Source organism: Rhinolophus sinicus, chromosome 18, assembly GCF_057876585.1.
Source record: "Rhinolophus sinicus isolate RSI-liver-muscle chromosome 18, RSI-T2T, whole genome shotgun sequence".
In the NCBI taxonomy this organism is placed as follows: Eukaryota; Metazoa; Chordata; class Mammalia; order Chiroptera; family Rhinolophidae; genus Rhinolophus; species Rhinolophus sinicus.
In genome coordinates this window covers 16,202,838-16,223,362 of record NC_142518.1, presented here as the reverse complement: position 1 = coordinate 16,223,362, position 20,525 = coordinate 16,202,838, and the positions used below count along the sequence as shown (strand labels likewise).

The 20,525-nt window shown below is 38.9% G+C and overlaps 1 protein-coding gene across 3 annotated transcripts; it reads right to left on the bottom strand.

Annotated features, from left to right (window-relative positions):
• Positions 1-1,183: 1,183 nt before the first annotated feature.
• Positions 1,184-18,155, bottom strand: PRDX4 (peroxiredoxin 4). 3 transcript variants are annotated; one of them, XM_019713812.3, is made up of 8 exons: positions 17,794-18,154; positions 14,525-14,642; positions 10,954-11,070; positions 8,765-8,887; positions 6,379-6,509; positions 5,212-5,246; positions 1,527-1,573; positions 1,184-1,292 (listed from the first exon to the last, which is right to left on the bottom strand). In XM_019713812.3, exons 1-8 carry the CDS (start codon positions 18,035-18,037, stop codon positions 1,289-1,291), a joined length of 819 nt encoding a protein of 272 aa, XP_019569371.1. In that variant the 5' UTR covers positions 18,038-18,154; the 3' UTR covers positions 1,184-1,288. The 3 variants fall into 3 exon arrangements, with proteins under 3 accessions (XP_019569371.1, XP_019569370.1, XP_088651035.1); XM_019713811.3 differs by lacking the exon at positions 1,527-1,573; XM_088794909.1 differs by lacking the exons at positions 1,184-1,292; positions 1,527-1,573 and having other exon boundaries at positions 5,098-5,246; positions 17,794-18,155.
• Positions 18,156-20,525: the final 2,370 nt, after the last annotated feature.

Here is a 20,525-nt window from a genome sequence, read left to right as displayed (position 1 = left end):
ATGTCCATGTTCAAATGCCTGTCACTAATCACCTGCCATTTTATGACAGAACTGAGGGTTTCAGCCAGGAGGCCAGTAATACCCCCAGTTCTAGATGGCTTCTCTCAGCGTGATGAGGGGATTAGCACAAAACACAGGACGAGGCAAATTCTCTTGGGTATCAGGTTCCGTAAGTACATGGCACATCTGGAGATAATTACGACAAATTGCCATATTAGGGTGGCAAATGGGTTGATGAAGTAGCACTGGAGTTCAGCTTTTTAAAATTATTTTAATTGGGGAATATTGGGGAACAGTGTGTTTTTCCAGGACCCATCAGTTCCATGTCAAGTTGCTGCTCTCAATCTAGTTTTGGGGGGCACAGCTCAGCTCCAAGTCAAGTGGTTGTTTTCAGTCCAGTTGTGCAGGGTGCAGTTCAGCTCCAGGTCAAGTCGTTTTCAATCTAGTTGTGGAGGGCGCAGCTCACTGGCCCATGTGGGAATCGAACCGGTGACCTTGGTGTTATGAGCACTGCGCTCTAACCACCTGAGCCAGCTGGCCACTCAGAGTTCAGCTTTGTGTATGATCATTTGTGAATATTTAGGGATTTAACTTTTATTCGTTAAACTAAATACAAACATATAAGTTGTTACTTATAAATTTGGTACAAGTTGAAAACATGAATTTAGAGAAAAGGGGTGGTGTCCAAAAGGCTTTATAGTGTACACAGCGGTGAGCTCTGGGGTCAGCTGTCCCTACCAGATACTGGGAAGATGACTGTACTCACAACCTAGTCTTTCCTGCCACCCTCAAAGGTACAGAGAGGTGAGCCACAGTGGAGTGGCAAGAACACAGAAAGTAGATTGAGCGTGTCTGGGTTCAAAGTCTGGCAGCTAGCTGTGTGACTTTGGGTAAGTAATTTATCTGAGCTTTAGTTTCCTTGTCTATAAAATAAATAACTCAGAGTTGCTGTAAGGATTAAATAACATTCCTAACCTGCCTAGTACAACACCTGGCACATAGCACATACTACGTAAATCTTAATCATCGTTACCAGTCTGATTCAATTTGACATTTCTTATTTTGGAAAGACAACAAATAACTGCCTCTCTTTTGGTATCAGTGTCTAACTTGAACACTAAATATATTCGGGCCCTAATGTGGACTTTTATATTCTCTAAGAAATTACTTCCGTCACACAATGTAGTAGTAAACGGTGTACTTTATTGAAGATGTTCAAGCATCATAACCTGAAGTATTTTTCAGTTCAGTTTATCGAAATACTTCAGTTTTCCAGCTGGATCTGGGATTATCTGTTAAAAGAAAAAAAAAGCAAATTACTCATTTTAAAAGCCAAAGTACATCATTGGTCATCTCACATTTGTGGCCCATCTCTTAACTAAAGAAGATTTTTTGTGTACCAAATTATATCATCTGTATATAGGTAAAACTGGATTTGTCCTACCTAGTAATCTCAGCTATCCCACAAGGCATACAATTTGTTAATAAATTAACATCTGTACTCAAGCACCCCCAAATTTACTTACAACTCTTCTCTCGGCCACCAGGCTTTCATGACATCTTCAGGTTTGATCTAATTAAACCAAACACATTAAGAGAGCATGGCTACAGATGTTAATATATTTCTAAAATCATCTGCTGATGAAATGTTGGCATGCCATAACAACCTGAAAAGGGGGCAGTGTGTTCAAATGGATTTTTTGGAATTTCAGAATGCAACCTTTTAATCTGAAACTGCAAAGTGAAAAAAAACAAACACACTCAAATACAACATGAAGTATTACTTTCAATAACTATGTAGTGACTGAACAAAAAGTCTAAACGAAAATATTGCTTCCTATTATGGCATTACAGCCTTAGAAACCTACTAGATTTTTTTTGTAATTTTCATATAAATTGACCTCACATTAACTGTTACTGATAGTTATAGGTAAAGTACATCTAGCCCTACATATAAAAAAACCTCTTGTAATCACCTCACAATAGTTATGTTTTCTTCTGAATTTTTCTTTAGCATAAAGTAAACATGACCTAGTTTTTCAGGCATCATTTCAAGAAGTAATTCTGTCTGCCAATGTCTAATCTTTCTGCATTTCAGTTCAATTTGCAAATCTTTCTGGAATAAGTACTTTGTGCCAAGAGTGCGCTGGGCAGTGGGGTACAACTACCAAAGCCCCCGCCTTTGAGGCTTGTACAAGCACGTGGGGAGGACGTCTGTGTACACAAGTGTTTCGATGCAATGCACAATACGATCGTGTACGACACAGGCCATGTGACTCAGTGGAGGCTGAGATGGCATTAGGGACCTCTCAGAGCAGAGCTGGCATTTAAGTTGGTCTTGAAAGAGGAGTAGAATTCAGAGACGGGGACAGGTATTCCGGGTTTTAGAAAGACTTGAGCAAAAGCAAAAAAGGTGTGAAAAAGCAGGGCTCGTTTTGGGTAAAAAGGAGTCATGTGATTTGGTGGGAGCACAGAGTGCGAGTGAATCCCAGGGCAGATGACCCAGGAGAGACCTACGGAGACAAAGAATGCCTGTGCCCCGCACCTGGACTTTGTCCTGTGAGTGCGGGAGAGCCGCTAAAAGCTGCTCGTCTGGAGAATGACATGTGTTGGAGAAGAGGAGACACTGAGGTCAGGGAGACAAGTCAGGAGGCAATATACCAGGGAGACCTGAGGGAGATGGAGATGAAAAGCGCATCTATCTCAAAGAAACACCAGCACGAAACCTTTTTTGATCCTATAGCCCCCGTTTCCAGCTACTTTCGGGCCTCCTCCCCTTCCCAGCTGTATTTCTCGCACTAGTTCACACTTCATCTCCTTTTCGTCCTGCTGCCCTCACCCCCATCCTCAAACCACTCCCAACTAGCTGCTGCCCTCACTACGTTCCCTGCACATGGCTCCGCCAGTTCATCGTATCCCAGTTCTCCATGCCATGTGGCACTGGCATTCCTCTCCTAGTCCTCGGCGCTCACTACATTCCTGCAGCCCCAGCCCCATTTCTGTTCCTTGAACATGTTAAGCGGTTCCTGCCTCAGGTTCTCCGCCCTTGCTGTCCTTTCTGCATGGCTCTCGCAGGCCTGGCTCCCTCTCTTCCCTCTTCTTACAAGTCTTCCCTGACGGCTTTATCCCCAGCCTGGTCAGCTCCTAGCCTGTCAGCTCCTATCAACCTGTTTCTGACAGCATTTGCATAGTAAAATGAGAATGTAACCGTGAGGGCAGGGACCCTGGCTGTGGCGTTCACTAGTAAATACCTTCTGGCTATCCTAATAGTTCGAATAGTTGCCATATACTGTGTTTCCCCGAAAATAAGATCTAACCGGAAAATAAGCCCTAGCATGATTTTGCAGGATGACATCTCCTGAACATAAGCCCTAATGAGTCTTTTGGAGCAAAACTTAATATAAGATCTGGTCTTATTTTGGGGGAAACACGGTAGCAGGTGCTCAAGAAATGTCTGTTGAAAGAATGCCCAGAGAAACAGAGAGTAAATGGTGGTTGCCAGGGGCTGGGGGTGGGGGAAATGGGGAGATGCTGGCCAAAGGGTATAAGCCTTCAGTTTTAAACTGAGTAAGTTCTGGGACCTCATGTATACCATGGTGACTATAATTAATAGTTTTGTACACTTGAAATTTGCTAAAAGTGAATCTTTAGCCTTCCCACCATACACAGGAAAAGTGAACTATGTGAGGCAATGGCTTTGCTAATGAAGCTGATTGTGGTAATGATTTCACAGCGTATACATCTATCAAATCATCATGTTATGCACTTTAGATATATACAATTGTAGTTGTCAATTATAACTCAGTAAAGCTGGGAAGAAAAAAATGAATGCCCAAACACAGTATGTGATAACACATGTGCATTTTACTGGAGGGAGAATCCATGGTTTTCATCAGATTCTCAAAGGGGTTTGTGTCCCTGTCCCCCCGCTCCCAAGTTAACCAAGTGGATAGTCAGTGTTTTGGGAAATGTAAAGTCCTCGCCCTGTGATACCCTTCGTAGTTAATTTGTACTTCTTGGGCGCTCTTGCTGATCTCACAGCACATGCGCATGACTGACAGTGACGTCACTCAGCAACACGGGTGGCTTGCTACAGCTCTACGGGGAAGTGCCCCTCGCTTCAAGACTTATCTAGAAATGCGTTTCAAGGCTTCTCAGGTGACGCCCGCAGCATCTGATTCATATTTCTATCTGTAAGCCTCACACTCAATAATTATCAACTAACCGTAGGACTAATTTAGAATGGAAAATACCTAGTGCTCAAAGTACCTTTAATGCCTAACTTCAAATCCCCTTTGAGAGCCGTCCGACCTATGTAGAGGTGAATGAATTTGTACTGTAACATTAACTCTGACCCCCAAGGGCAAAGTTGTTTTGCAAAGCCATCAAAAATTGGTTCAAAACCAGTGAAATGTTACTTTACCTAATCTGAATGAGGTTACACAGTGAATTTCTACCTCTCATCGTCTATGGCTAATGGCAGTATTGTTTTTTGTTTTCTGGTTTTTTTTTTTTCTTTTCTGGTTTGCTGAGGAAGAAAGTCTTAGCCTGTTTTTCTTTTATCCTAAGGTAATTTCTTCTTCGAATGCTCTAGTATTTTTCAGTTTCATAACTACAGTTTGCGTAAAACTCTTGGTATTTAAAAGATGTTAATTAAAAAAGGTTCAAGTAAGTTTCCAAATTGTATTTTGGCCAGAGACTACTTCAGCGATTGTCTATAAATTATACAGCCTCCCTAAGTGAAAGAATGTCCTTGTTTCAATCTTTTCTTCCTTCAAATGAGAAGGAATCATTAGCTTCAGTGTTAATTAAGCCAGATTTTCTCCAAAGCTTTTTACTACATATAGAAAGGTTTTGCTTGTGACTGTTTTCTTTGCCAAAGTATAGGAAGAAATTCCATATATGATTTTTGAGACCTCTGAATTTATTCTACCAAGTTTCCACTATTCCCATTTTTGTTGTTTTTAATGGTATATTTCTCTGGATACGTGGCTTTAAAATTCACAGCATGAAGTCCCATCTTCTGCTTTCTCCAGTTTCAGCTACTCTCCCTACAGCTCAAAGAATGCCTGTGCTCTTCTGATTTTTGCCTAGAAAGTTTGTTTACTTCATTTACAAAATCAAGATAATACTATTACAAGGAAGGATTATCTTAAGGTTGGCATTTTTGGCCCCAGCCATCCCCTTAAGAGAAAAATTAGTTTGACTTACTGTTTCACTACCAGGTTTCCAGCCAGCAGGGCAGACTGAAAGGAACAAAAATTGGCAACAGACAGTTTAAAAACAGAGTTCAATTCTCTTAGTAACTCTTGGCTTTACTTTTTCCAAATGAAACTGAAAATACAGCCAATAGTAATGAGAACATTTCTAGGCCACTGAACACTTCTGTTAGCTTGCCTGCTCGCACCAAGGAATTTCAGTCATGGGGCTTATCAGCAGGCAGCTAATCTATTTGGATTTTTGCCAGTTATGTTTAGTTACCTTTATAACATGAGAAATCAAACTGAGTGTTCCTCTAATAAAGTTGGAAAGTTTGGGAGTCTGGTGAACTGAAATGTCTGGGCACGGCAGAAATTTATCTGAATTTACATAAACTTACAATAAGCTTATTTGCTATTTTCTGCAGAATTTTGCACTGATGCCATGGTTTGCTGTTTGTCAAGAGATTTTAAAATTATTCAGGAAGTAGGATATCCCCTTGATTTGGAATGCACCCTGACCCAGGCACTGAGTTAACTTTTTCTTTCCCAATCTAGTTGTGGAGGGCACAGCTCACTGGCCCATGTGGGAATCGAACTGCCAAACCTGTTGTTCAAAGCTCGCGCTCTAACCAACTGAGCCATCCAGCTGCCCTGAGTTACATTTTTGAAAGGAATATAAAACATATGTTCTATTTTTAGCAAAACCTGACCTTCTCCATTTAGCTACTGTGAAAACCCAGAGTGAAAGGATGAACTGATGAGATTACTAGTGTGATACTGAATTATCCTAAGGAGAAAATCTATATCAAATAATGTAAACCTGCAAATAAATCCTACATTACTACATACTGCCAGACTGGCACATTTTAAGTTTATAGAAACATAATTTGAAAATTGTAGTAGCAGAAACTTTTCTCTTTGAGCTTATCCATAAGGACTACACAAATAATGAATATTTTTGCATCTCATTCAGTAAGTAGAATGTATTAGTGATATTTTGTTAAAAGCACTTTAAATAATAATTTGATCTGCTAAAAAGATTGGTGAATAATTTGAAAACAATCAGAAGACTTTGGAACGATCTGAATTACTTTCAGGATAAGAAATCAAACTAATTATGCTGCTGTCTGTCAAACTAAAAAATCCAAAGGCTATGATGTTTAGAAGGAAAGGGTACCTTCTCCGTGTTTGTCGGTATACTGGAATGCTTGAACCAAACGAAGGGTCTCATCCACTGATCTACCCACAGGAAGGTCATTCAGAGTAATCTGTCTCAGGATTCCTTTGTCATCGATAATGAAGAGACCTCTGTAAAACACAAGAGTGGCAGAGGTGAGGCCATTCCTCAGTTAAGATGAATACTACTAGTTAATGTGAATCCTTGTACCATCCACACAGGATTGTTATGCAGAACCAACAACACACTACCTACCTACTTGACTGGTACACGCACACTTACCTCATACCCACACTTACCTACTGTATAATTTGGGATTATCATTGTTAAATTGTAGCTTTAAAATTTTATTTTTGTCTATGAAATGTACTGTGGTATTTACAGTTGAATCTTCACATGTACTAGCTTTGGGATTTTACTGCACTGTAAATGAACAGATAAAACTACATAGCAAAATCTTTTGGGTGAAGGAGTGACCCATCCTGCTTGTCACTGGCTGTTTAGAATGTATTTGTATTTCCTTTTTCAGTGGTGGAAAAAGACAAAGTCACCAATATAAGTGAAGTTACCTTTCCCTCTAAATCACTTCTGTGGCTTGGGGAACAATGTAGTTTGACCAAAAAGAACTGTTATTGAGATAGGGGTGGCATTGCAAGAGTTAAAGTAGACTAGAGATAAACAAAAATTTCCAAAAGACTTTACTTTCTATTTACTTAAGTCAATATGGATTTCAACCCAATACTTATTTGGATTAGAGAAGATCTCAGGTACTGGGATAATTGCTTGTGTACAAGTATTATAAATAGTGATGAGATATATTTTAATAGAAATACATGCAATTACATATATATTCCATGAAATTTTATTTCATACATATTAACATTACTAAAGTATTCCTGCTTATCCTATAATACATTTTTTGAATGAACAACTTGATGTCTGAACTAACTAGGGCTCACTCTCCTTGGGCCAGGTCAACTTGCCAAACTCGGGCAAAACTGTTCATTATTATTCTTTGGGTGTTCTTTCATGTAGCTACTTTGACAGTTGAAAATTGTTATCAGTGGTGATCAGATCTGTTCTGAAGTGAGTCTGATCTGAAATTTTGAGCTTGCCTCTGTAACATACATCATATCCACATATCACACAAAAACAAATCTGCCTTTTCTTTGGTAGCAAATTCTAGCTTCTGTTTTCTGTTTAACTTTGTGAACTGCTTCTTTGGTAGACTTTAAAACATTTGCCATACTTGGTGTAATATGTATGTATGTCTTCCATAGAGAAGAGATTGGTCATTCTTATAAAAAAAAATCAGAAAATAAAATGGCAACAGACATCTTGATAACAACCCCAGAAGCTAAAGTAGCAGGGCAATGCTTTCAAATGTTTTCAGGAAAATGCCTTTCACTCTAGAATTCTGTACCTAGTCAAATTATTAATCAACATGAAAGCAGAATAAAAACATTTTCTGACATGGAATGCCTCAACCATTTTACCTTCCAATGACCTTTTACTGGGAAGCAATAAAGATGTGCTTCACTAAAACAAGGGATTAAATAAAGAAGGCAGGCAGGCAGGCATGGGAGCCAGAAAATTGAGGGAAAGGGGGAGTAACTGCTAATGGGTGTGGGGTTTCTTTTGGAGAAATGAAAATATTCTAAAATTGATTGTGGTAATGGTTGCACAACTCTCTGAATATACTAAAAAATACTGAACTGTATGCTTTATATTGGGTGAGTTGTATGGTAATGATATAGTTCAATAAAGCTGTTCTTAAAAAACAGGATTATAAAATGCTGACATTTTCACATAAAACATTAAAAAAAGAAACTATTAGCACTGCAAAGCAAATCAACAATATAACCATAAGAAATTACAACTGTTTTAAGCTAAAATTGCCCTTTTTTCCCAATGAATTTTATTTGCATTTATTAGCTCAAGTAACCCAGCGAGAGCTGTTGGGTAAAATATTTTCTTAAGTTTTCCTACTCCAAAGACACAGGTTTGCTAAATACTATGATAACTTGTATTTAGAAAAAACATAATTGGAGTCAGTTTGGTGAAGAGGAGCAAGAAATGGACTAGGAGTCTGGGGACCTGTGTTCAAGTAAGCACTGTGCCATTAACTAATTATAATTGGCTAGATTCATGGAACTCTAGGAATCTGTTCCTCTGTAAAATGACAGGATTGGTTTTCTAGCTCTAACAGTCCATGCCACTCACATAGTTTAAGTATGGTGCTCACCAATTATTTCAAACAGTACCTCGATATTTTTGCAAATAGAGCACATAATATTTCTTGATTAAACCTGTATCTTCTAACTCCATTTCAAGGAGGATTACAAATATATTTGGATTTGTCTAACGTAAAACCATTGAAAGGTACCTAAGAGTGTGGCCTGAGTCCTCTAGATACACGCCATAGTCCTTTGAGATTTGATGGGTCAGATCTGAAAGAAGTGGAATCCTTATTGATCCGAGACCTCCTTGTCTTCGAGGAGTATTAATCCTGTTAAGAAACAGAACATTTACCTCTCAGAGTTAAGTACATAGCATATTATCAAAACAGTCAGCACTCTTTTTCTGCATATGCACACACATGAACACACAACACACATGTTCTTTCTCTAAAAAAAAAACATATACTATTTTCTTACCTTTTTTCCCCACTTAACAATATATTCATATCCTTTAAACACTAAATATGGAGCTATACATCACATTTTTAATGTACACACATACTATATTTTACTAATCTCTACTGACACATTTAAACTTAACATATTTTTTGCTTTTACAAACACTGCTGGAAACATCCTTGTATTCTCAACTTTGTACACTTGTCCGATTAATTCCCAGAAGTGGAATTGATGGATCAAAGGATATGCACTGTTATAAGCCTAACCTGAGAATTGTGATCACAAGACAATGCCTTGAGAGAGGCAGAATATTAATACAACTGGGTGATATTATAATATTCTGACAGACACAATGAAAAGTCCACTTGCAGCAGTGAAGGAAATTAGACATAATCTCAGATGCATCAGTCTTCAGATTTAAGTATTCTTGAACTTGACACCCGGGAGATGAGCTGGTGCCCCAGTCGTAGGGCACTGGCAGCAGCGAGAAAACGGGGAAAGACTGCTTCGTATGCCTGCAGCCCCAGTTCTGACATCCAAATAGAAATCTGGTTATGAAACCTATCCAGCTGAGAATATATCCCCAAAAATTCCTTGGGAAAGCAACCCCAAATTATTTGGGATGATTTTAATCCTATGAAGAATTTTAATACTATGAAGATTCAGAATTATTATGGAAGTGATGAAGCAAATTAAACCCACAGTTTTAATATTTTTATATTAAGAAATCATCAGTACATATTTGTATATTGAGTTATTTATAATGTTTAAGTGAATTTGTCATATTAGAACAACAGATTTACTTTGTAATTCCAATTTAAAATGTGTACTTTGAAATTTCATTCAGTTTATAAACAGTAAGGAAACATTTTAAAAGGACTTAAAATATACCGTATCTATTTGTTTATTAGATTTGTAAGAATTACTTAAGTCTTGGGAAGGTGTGTCTGAAAACTGAGATACTTAAAGGAAATCAAACAAAATATATAAGCATTTTAAAATACTTAAGATAATTACTTAAGGGAATATAAATTACATTTAAATTGTGGCTCCTGAACCAATTAAATTTTAGTTATATATACATATACATGTACATGTATGTATGTATAACTGTAAATGGAGAAATAAATTTGTTACTTTGATGAATTAAAGTTTTAAAATCAATATAATTCTGAACAGTCTTTATTGTGCATAAAATTTTGTGCACAAAATTGTGGATATGATTAAAAACTCACATCAACAGGCACATTTCAAATTTTGAAACATATTGTTGTCTAACTGCTCTCCAGAAATGCTGAACCAGCTGTTTGTTGTATGAGTGTGCCATTTTTTCCCACCTTTGTCATCACTGGATGAAATTTTTCAATATTTGGAATCTTGGCCAATCAGGCAGGGGAAAAAATGGCATCTCTTGTCATTTTAATTTGCAATTCTTTGCAATTAATTAGGTAGAACAATTAATAAAATTTCTAAAATTAATTTTAAAAATCATTGCTTCTTGAAAAGTAATTATAAAGGCTATTTTGAGTTTGACTTAATACTAGACAACTGCGTGACAGAGAAATGGTATTTTAAAGATTTTTTTCCTCCAGATTGTTACCCAATTTGTCATAATTAAGTAACCATACAATTGATTTTTGCTATGGATATTACATCTTTTGCATTGAACTTTTTCTCCCCAATTTTGAAATGTCCTATAAAATCCTTAAGCATTTTTATCATAACTTCATTGAATTAATAGCTCTCAGATAAATCTACTCCTGGATTGTAGGATAAATAACTATATTCCTATTATGTTAAGATTGTAGGATAAATAACTATATTCCTATTATGTTAAGATTGTAGGATAAATAACTATATTCCTATTATGTTGTCTGCCCGTAATTTAAGAATAAATCCATTCTTTTCCCTATGAATGTAAGTGTAAGATACTGACCAGGCCAAATGGGTAAACTGTGAATCAACGGAGCACGCTACCACTTCAGTGTTTATGGATCTGAATTCTTCAATTCTGTCACCAAAGGCGATAATTTCAGTTGGACACACAAAAGTGCTGAAAGTAAAAAAATATACATATTCAGTATTCTCAAAATATGCATATACGACAAGGTGTGATCAAACAATATAGTGAATGTTTAAATAAAAAAAAATTATTACAGTAAAAGACACATTGCCATTAATCCCCCTCAAAATACTCCCCGTTGCTTTGAACATACTTACCCCGTCATTCTTGCCACTTTCTGGAGCAGTTCTGGAAGTCCTTGTTCATGTCTTTAGTTGTTTTGTCATGGCTGCCTCAATGTCTTGAATCGATTCAAAACATTTTCCTTTTATGGTCATTTTGACTTTGGGGAAGAGCCAGAAGTCGCACGGTGCCAGATCCGGTGAATAAGGTGGATGAGGACACACCGTAATGTTTTTATTTGACAGAAATTGTCATACCAGAAGTGATGTGTGACACGGAGCGTTGTCATGATGGAGGATGAACTAAAGACATTCACAAAAGAGGACTTCCAGAACTGTTTCAATAAAGTGGCAAGAATGATGGGATAAGTGTGTTTGAAGTGAGGGGGAGTATTTTGAGGGGGATTAATGGCAATGTGTCTTTTATTGTAATAATTTTTTTTATTTAAACATTCACCGTATCTTTTGATCACACCTCGTATGTGAAGTTTCAAATAACTTACTTTTTATCGACACCTTTAGTACATTAAAGTACACATTAAGAACAATTTCATATATAAACCTTCTCCAGATGGAGTAGTCTAAAAGATTGTCATTTGATCAAATATAATAAAAATGGTATATGTGTATTACATAGTTCCCAATTACATCTCAATAAACTTTATTTTTATGACTTGAAAAATGAAAGATTATTGATCAGTGGTCAACCAATGTTCCCTTCTCCCCTTATGGTAGCACCGCTCCCACTTTATTAGCTTTTACGTAATAATACTTTATATAATGCTTTACAGCCTTTAAAGGATCTATATAAATTTTACATAACTTCACTAATTTTTTATATTCCTATAGCAGCCCTATGGGCTAGATGCATCTATCTCTGTTTTGAAGATGAAGAAATGCTCTCCCATCTCCCTCCCTTTCTTGGTAAGGTCCTCTTCTACCATGTATTCCAGTCCTGTTGTCTGAAGGGCACGTTTAGAGAATGTTACCTCAGTGTAGTATTTTTCAGACTGTGGTAGGAACTACCTAAGCCAATTTACTGAGTTCCAATCAACATTTTTAAAAAGTGAAATAGAAAATATGAGAATACATCATTTATAGTAAAAGTAAATTGCAAGAATACTTTATTTATAGTAAAGGTAAAATATATATAAACAAGGTACACACACACACACACACACACAATATGTGTGTTCAGGAGTGGTATGAAAAATATTTAACAACCTTAACTCAAAGTTGGCTTTAGCGCTAAGGTTTCTGAAAAGGACCAGGTGGGAAGGGCAACGTGGGAGGAGGCTGGGAAAATGGCTATTTATCATCTCAGTATTTCAGTACAGCCTGGCTGTACTGGTACATATAAATTGAATGTTACCCTGTAAATGTTTAAGTGTACTGAGTGGCAATGGAAAATTCATTTCCTACTGTGTGTCATGGTCAAGAAAGTTTGAAAAATGTTGATTTAGGGGACAAGTTCCTACCACAGTCCAATATAGGCTTTCAGATGTTTCAGTTGTTCAAGTGGAGGACTGTCATATGCAACCAGAGAGTTCTAATCTAGGTTAAATCCCTGGAAACCTCGGCCATAGTATGTATTTTTAGTATTTCCCAACAGGTAGGAATGGCCAGCCCCTGCCTTCCTTTTATCCCAAGAAATGCTATCTAGAGACACATTTGCCCACCTTCTTACTGAAGACAGAGAAAAAGTTCTGGAAGAAAACTGAAGGGTTACATTTGTGGCTTTCATCCTTGCAGACTGGCAAATGCCCCAGAATTCTTCCTTCTCTAAGCAGACCCAGTCTGGCATTACATATACATAACAGGAAGACGCTATCTTAGCTCCTTGCCCCTTGAAGGCCATTACTAACAGCATGCTCTAATTAGCTATGTCTTATTCATTATGGAATTTGAAACAACACTGGAGAAACAGAGCATATTTGTTTGCTCTGTTAGACTAATGTCAAAATCCAGGTTTAGTGTCATATTTTATATATGTGTAAACTTTTTGGTTTTATAACATGAATTTAGGATGCCTATAATTTTGATATTAAAATTTCTACTTCTGGTTTCTATAAGAAATGAAAGTATATTATACATTTTAGCTTGTCAAGCCACGGTACAAGTTGATTAGAAAGAAACAAGTTCTTACTAACTTAAAAGGTTATGTATTAAGTAGATTCATGATTTGTTTTGATCTCAATGTACTAATTTTTAGGAGAATTCTTCCTATCTTAGAGGAAGGGGGGTAGAGGAGGGGTCAGCAAACTTCAGTCCACAGGCCAAATCTAGCCTATCTTAATTTTTTTGTAAATAAACTTTCAATGGAATAGAACACTCATTTGTTTATGTATTATGCATGGCTGTTTCTGTGCTACAGTGGTGAAGTTGAGTAGTTGGAAAAGAGATCACCATAAGACTAAAATATTTACTATCTGGCCCTGTACGTAAAAAGTTTGCTGACCCCTGGCCTAGAGACAACCTACAGAGATGAATTTAAGTATATCCTTCCTGCAAGTTTAAATTTTATTTACATAGTTCTAGATCAGTCCTAACAGAAAAAGGACTTTAATATACAGTGGAAAAGATAGAAGAATCTTTTACTTAACTTTTTGTAACCAAAATACGTATTTAAGTAGAAAAAATATACAAGTTGGGATAACTCTTTTTAGTATCTTTTCACTTTCTTGGAATTTAAAAAACACTCAAAATAAAATTAAATCCTCGATGTGATTAAAGCTGCAAGAGTATTTACTTTGAGTCAACTTTCTGACTATAAAAGTACTCACTGTCATAGAGCTAAAGAGAACCCTCCCCCCCATAATAACCATAGTTTATATTAATAAGCATTATTTGTTAAGCATATGCAATAATTCAGTAGAATTTTCAAATCACCGGAAAGCAACAGATGCAGCAAAGAATAAAAATAGTAAAACCATAATTAAATGGCATCAAGAGAGAAAAGGGCTTATTAATTTTGTTTAATGGGGATACATTACTAGATTTGTGGTATAAGTCATGCCATTAAATGCTTTCTAAAATATTGTCATTCCATTTTCTTGCCTTAGTAAGTGTAGCTTAATGAATATAATTGTATTTTTTCCTCTAAGGATTACATTGTGATAACACAAACATGTAGATATAAGTATAAAGTATTGGGATCATTGGGTATGATTCTGAAATACATGGTACCTTCTTGGAAAACTTCATCTCAGCTTGCCTTTTGAGAACCAAGAGCTAAATAAAATACTTCTAAGTGTTTGATGTTCTTGATTAATGACTGATAATAACTAAGGTTTTACTAGCTGCTATGTTTATGTATTACTTACAAATCAAGTGGGTAGAAGAAAAACACCAGGTATTTCCCACGATAATCAGTTAACTTCAGCTCCTTAAATTCTCCATTTATCACAGCTGTTCCTTCCCAATAAGGTGCTGGCTTGGAAACTGAGAAAAATATAGGATGTTTTATAACACTGAGAAAGTTGGTGGGATGACAGAAAGACAGCTTTAGGAAATCACTAAAAATCAAGGCTTCTAAACCTTTGAATCTCTTTAGCAGTTTGGTGACACAGACTTCCGAGAATAGTGTTATTGGATATGTAAAATAAAATATATAGAATTACAAAGAAAACCAATTATATTGAAATGCAATTATCAAAATATTAAAAACAAGTTGGTGATGTAGTAATACATGTGCCCTTTTATTAACTCTTTAAAAATGCAGGATCTAGCAGTGATCTAATAACTACCCAAAATAGTGAAGAGTGTAAATGATGTTTCATTTACTGCAACAACCATAATGTGGCATGAAAATACTTGTGGGTTTACTGGCAACAGGTACAAACAAGTACTGCTGAAGCAAATATGATTTGTTGCTGACGTTTATAATGGAAGGAAATGCTCAATTTCAGCTGGAGGTTAGTGAAAATACTTTTTTTTTCTCTATTCATGCTCATTCCCCCACTCCACATTCTATCCTGCACTAAAACTCTACTGGATACTTCAATACAGCCCCTCCAAGTTAAACAACTTCCTACATTTCAAATAATTAGATGTTCCTTTCTCTACTGGTAGTCTTTCAGATGTACTAATTTAAATGTCCAGTTTCTCACACACAGAGGACCTTCTGCCACACTCAAGGAAATCTGCAAATGCGTTAGGCCAGAAGTATAAAATCCCAGACGATAGGATTATTTTCCTAGAAGGTTCTGAAAGAGGAGACCCCCTTGAACAGGTTTTAAGTGACCTGATGGAAATTGAATAGTTCGTGCTGCTCTCTTGTAAGGGCATGCTGTAATTCTAGTCAACATGCTTCGATAATAATGTGCCTTGATCTTCTGTTAACACATTCAGATAGCACTTAAACTTTCAGAACCGTTACATACATTGAAGTCAATACTTCCAAGTTTGACTAAGGTTCCTAGAAAGTAAGGCTTATAATAGCCAGCATTTATTATATTTTGTATAACAGCCAGCATTTATGGTCACTCTGAAAAGAGACACAAACTTAAGATAAATTTTTCTGTGAAGTTAATATATAACGTAATTACTTATCTTGAGTCAGCACTGTACCGCATATAAATATCCTGATCTGATTAGGTTAAGGCCAGGAGGGAGAATTACATAGCAGAAGGGTACTAAACTATATGCTTTACAGACATTACTGAAAATTCCACTCAAGTGTGAGGTTAGAATTGTAATCATCTGTTAAAATGACACTCCTTAATGATTTTAGCATGTTGGGAAAACCAAATCTGAAAAATAAATTTTGTTCTCAAAATTCTGAGGAAATTTTGGGTTCTTGATTTAAGAATTGCAGTGTTAATTCAAAGAAAAAACTTATCAATTTATAGAGCAAAAAGAATGTAGTCACCTTGCTAAGATCTATAAATGCAATTCCCAAAACAACCCCTTGCATCTATTAAAATCCTGAATATAAATCATATAACAAAGATTCTGGCAAAAACAAAGCAGTATAAAGAAGCATATTTAAATCTCCTCTTCCCATAACCTCATTAATTTAACTACTGTTAACATTATTTTTTAAATTTTATTTTATTAAATTTATGATGCTTTTCTTCCAGTCTTTCTTAAGCACACAAATTTGGATCATGTTGCACTTCTTTAAGAAACAATAGTAAATCATGAACAGGTTTTCATGTTACTAAAAGTTATTTGTAAGTATGACCTTAATGGCTCTATAATATTCCATTTTATGAATAAAAGTCCTTGTCTCTTTAATTCTAGATAAGCCTACAAAAATTTGAAAAAGTTTGCTGGTAAAGGAAACTCTACTACAATTGCTTTTTTTTGCTTTTATGAGAAGACTTAGATGGGATTTCTGATGAGAAATACGTGTAATGCCAGTAAACACTTAACTAGCTGACATATTTCAAAATATCTTCCCAGGCAAGTTAAACTAAATGGGACTTGGAAATATTATGATTTTAAAAGGGCAAACTGGGTTTTAAAAAAAATAAAAGTAGTTAACTTTCAGTAGAAAATAACTGCAAATGTTTAAGGAGGCAAAACAGTTTTCTCATCACTCCCACTAAGTCATAACAACATCCCACTTAACACTTAGGATTCATAACTGTAAAGTATACTTTTTTCACTGAATGCTGGCATAGAACATGCTATAACTGAACCACAAAAGCCAAATACACATGTTCAGAATGCCAAGGATCCGTAGGAAAAGCAGGTTACTTTAAAGCAAGCAAGGGACAGTTTTTATCCTTTAACCTCTGGTCACTTCTTTTTGGCTAACCTTAACATCCAGATGCAGCAGGCCACAACTTTATCAGTGTCTTACTAGTCTGACGTGTCCTTCCTGAAAGTGGCCATTAGCTGTGTACACTGGACAGAAATGCAAATAATGAAAAGCCAAATTGGCAGGACACAAATTTGCCACGAGGTTTATCATCAACTCAGATGCATTACTTCCAACCTCCTTTCCCCCCCTTTCCCTACAAAAAGCCTCCAAAGTACACCCCGTAATAAGTTCTTCATCTCTAAGAGACACAAAGAATACACATTAACTATACAGGTTTTGGGGAAGGGCTTGTAATAGTCTTCCTTATAAGATGAAAAAAAGGAAAAAGGTGAAATGTTTGCTCTCCCGAGCATTTTGTTTAGCCACTTTTCTGTTTAATCAAACTTTTTGTGAATCCTTATTCAACTTATCAACGTATTCCTCCCTGAAATAGTACTTGGAAACAGACGTGACGTGCTGCAGCCACTTGGCGATGTTTGAGGAAGTGTTTCAGTTTGCACAACATCCTCAGATGTCTGCAAGCCCAGGACCAGGGCCACCCTTTCCCTTTTCTGCGGCTTTGGGGTAACCACTACTTCTTCCAAAATCTGATTAGTGAAAACCATCCCTTTCTTCACAGCTGGAACCCACTCCCCCACCCCACTCCCTAAGAAAGCCAGGCCTGCCCAGGGACCGGAGGCAGCCTAGGGGGTGCAGCCTAAGCCAGGTTCCGGGGTACCCACTGTAACCAGGGCACATGTGTCTGCCGGCCCTCCTCACTTCCCGCCTCCCTCTGCCACCGGTCACCTCCGCACCCCACCCCATTGGCGGGGCACCACCTACTCTTAGCTTTGCTGAGGTGCAGGGAGTGGTCGGATACCGAAACTCGGGATGCCTCTCCCGGGTACACTTGTCCCCCTGCGTAGAAGTGACACTCCTCTTCACGGGTTCGCGGCCTCTCCTCTGCCTCCCAGCCCCGCAGTGCTCCAGCCGACAGCAGGAACAGCAGCAGCGGCAGCAGCAGCAGCCTTCGGCTCCAGCCGGGGACTGGAGTCGTCGCGGCTGGCAACCGCGACGGTGCCTCCATGACCACGCGAGTGCAGACACAAGTCCCTTGGCGCGCGCGCGCGCGACTTCTCCCGCCGCCAGGCAGCTACAACCGCGCGCTCGACGCCCGCGCGAGCCAGGGCGCGGCCTCGCGAGACCTGCTCCGCCCTCCCACTCCCCGGCCCCCACCCCGCCCCCTGCTCCCCCTGTTCCCGGGCCCCCCCGCCCCCCTCCGCCACGTGGGCGTCAGCCCCGCCTGCTCGCCCCCAGCCCGCATTTGCGCCTGCGCCTTGGGGCGGGCCAGGACCAGGCGCTCAGCCCAACTCTGCAAACGCTACTTGCTGGTATCGCACGTGACTGGCCTCATGCGCTCTGGTGCTTTGCACTGTTTTAGACATCCTCCCATTCCCATTTTTCCCCACAAAGCCTAACTACCGCACAGCACCCCAACAAAGTCAAACTAATCTATCTGCTTTTGGACCGCTTGCATTTTGTACTTCTAACAGTTATTCGTTTTCTCTTTGAAGTGATCTGTATGAGCAGTGCTACGATTCCCTCCTCTAGTTGCAGCCCTTTTAAGTCCTGGGACACTTGGAGAAGAAAAGTCTAACATTTATTCTCCAGCAGGCAAGGGCAAACAGGCACTTTGGTGACTTCAGCTTGTCTCAAAATGTTTTTTGGTTTTTTTAAATCAAGATTTTAAAAGTTCCCAGAAGACCAGACTTACTCCCAGCAAAGTGTTGTTCCACCTTCTGACAATTACCCCATCACATTAAGGAGCCAGAATCCCTTCTATATTCCTGTGAGCTCTTGTCATCTTTCTGAATCCAGCAGAAGTCTATTAGACTGTCAGCTAGCTCCCTGGGAGATGTCGAATTCATCTTTGTTACCCAAGGCACCTGACACATGACATTTGCTATTGTAAGCACTTGATTTTTGTTAAGTCACACCCAATATCCCTAACAGCCTGTCTTAGTTTCAAGTTGCTTTCACATATTATATCCTTGCTCCTTATGGCAACCCTTTGAGTTACACAGAAAACCTGCCCTTTCCAAACTTGCTTCTCACCCCAGTGTTGCCCATTATATGCCCCGCCCATTATATGCCCCACCCCTTCCTCGCCTCCTCCTCCCGCCGGTGTTTGCGCATGCGTCCTGGGAGCAGGCCCAGGCTTCCAAGTGACGCCAAACTTGAGGAGGATGCATTTGTGGCATGGACTGTGGTCTCCCGCCTTCCTGCCTTGCCTCCTGCCTTCTGTCCGCCCTCCGCATTGGTTTAGGCCCTGCTTATCCTTCCAGGCCCATCTCTTACGCGAAGCTTCGCTGGGAACTGGCCGCCGCCATTGCTGGTGACTGGTCTCTCACACTCAGCACTGTTTTATACTAATCCTTTCATGCCCATCTCTCCCACAAAGCCTCACTACTGCAACCCCCCCCCCCCCGCTGAAATCAACCCTTCTGTCTCTGAATGGCTTGCATTTTATACCTTTAACATTTATTCTTTTCCTTGCAGTGAGCTGGGTGAACAGTGCTCTGACTCCCTTCTCCTGTGGAAACCCTTTTAAGTCCTGGGAAAACTTGGAGAAGAAAGGTCTAACCTGAAAAGCAATATCTCCAGAACATTTGTTTTCTTCCAGTGGGAAAGGAACTCTTTCAGCAGAAAAGTCGCAGTTTGGTGACTTACAAGGTGTGTCTTATTGTTTAAAATCAAGACTTGGTAAGTTCCCAGAAAACCCCTTTCTCCCAGCACAGTGTTGTTCCATTTTCTGACAATTACCCCATCATTCACCCATTTGCTAAGATGGCACATGAGGACAGGGTGGGAGAAGACAAAACACACAGCAAAAAGACAGGAGCTTTTATGCCCCCCCGCCCCCCCCACCCCTTGTAGCTTCCTGTGAGCTCTTGACATCTTTCTGAATCCCACAGAAGACATCGTAACAGTTTGTCTTTTCTCTACTAGACTGTCCGCTCCCTGGGGTTGAAATCTATGTCAAATTCATCTTTGTTTCCCAAGGCACCTGGCTCATGGCATTTGCTATTATAAACACTTGATTTTGTAAATACCACCTAATGTTCCCAACAGCCCCTCTCAGTTTCAAGTTGCTTTCACATATTATCTCCTTCAGGGCTCCTTGTGACTACTCTTTGAGTCAGATAGGAAACCTGTCCTTCCCAAATTCATCCCTCATCCCAGTCCTGCCCGTTATATATTTTGCTTTGGGTTTCCTGTGGGCATAGGAAGAAACTATGAAGCCACCTCCCTTTTGCCTAGAGGGGAAGAGCTTGTCCTTACCCATAAGGCTGTCTGGCATGTCTTCGCACTCCGGGGGCTCGTAGATACAGGGAATGTAGGTAGGAGTTCTTGGACGAGGGAGCTCTCGCTGCTCCCATTCTTCTCCTTCCCTGGCCTCTTGTTCCACATGTAAGGGCAGTGGGGCCCTGGGGGTTCGGGACTGAGACCCAGGGATTCGGCTCAGGCCTGTGCCGCGAAATCGGCTTCGGTGATCCATCTTGACTGTTGAACAG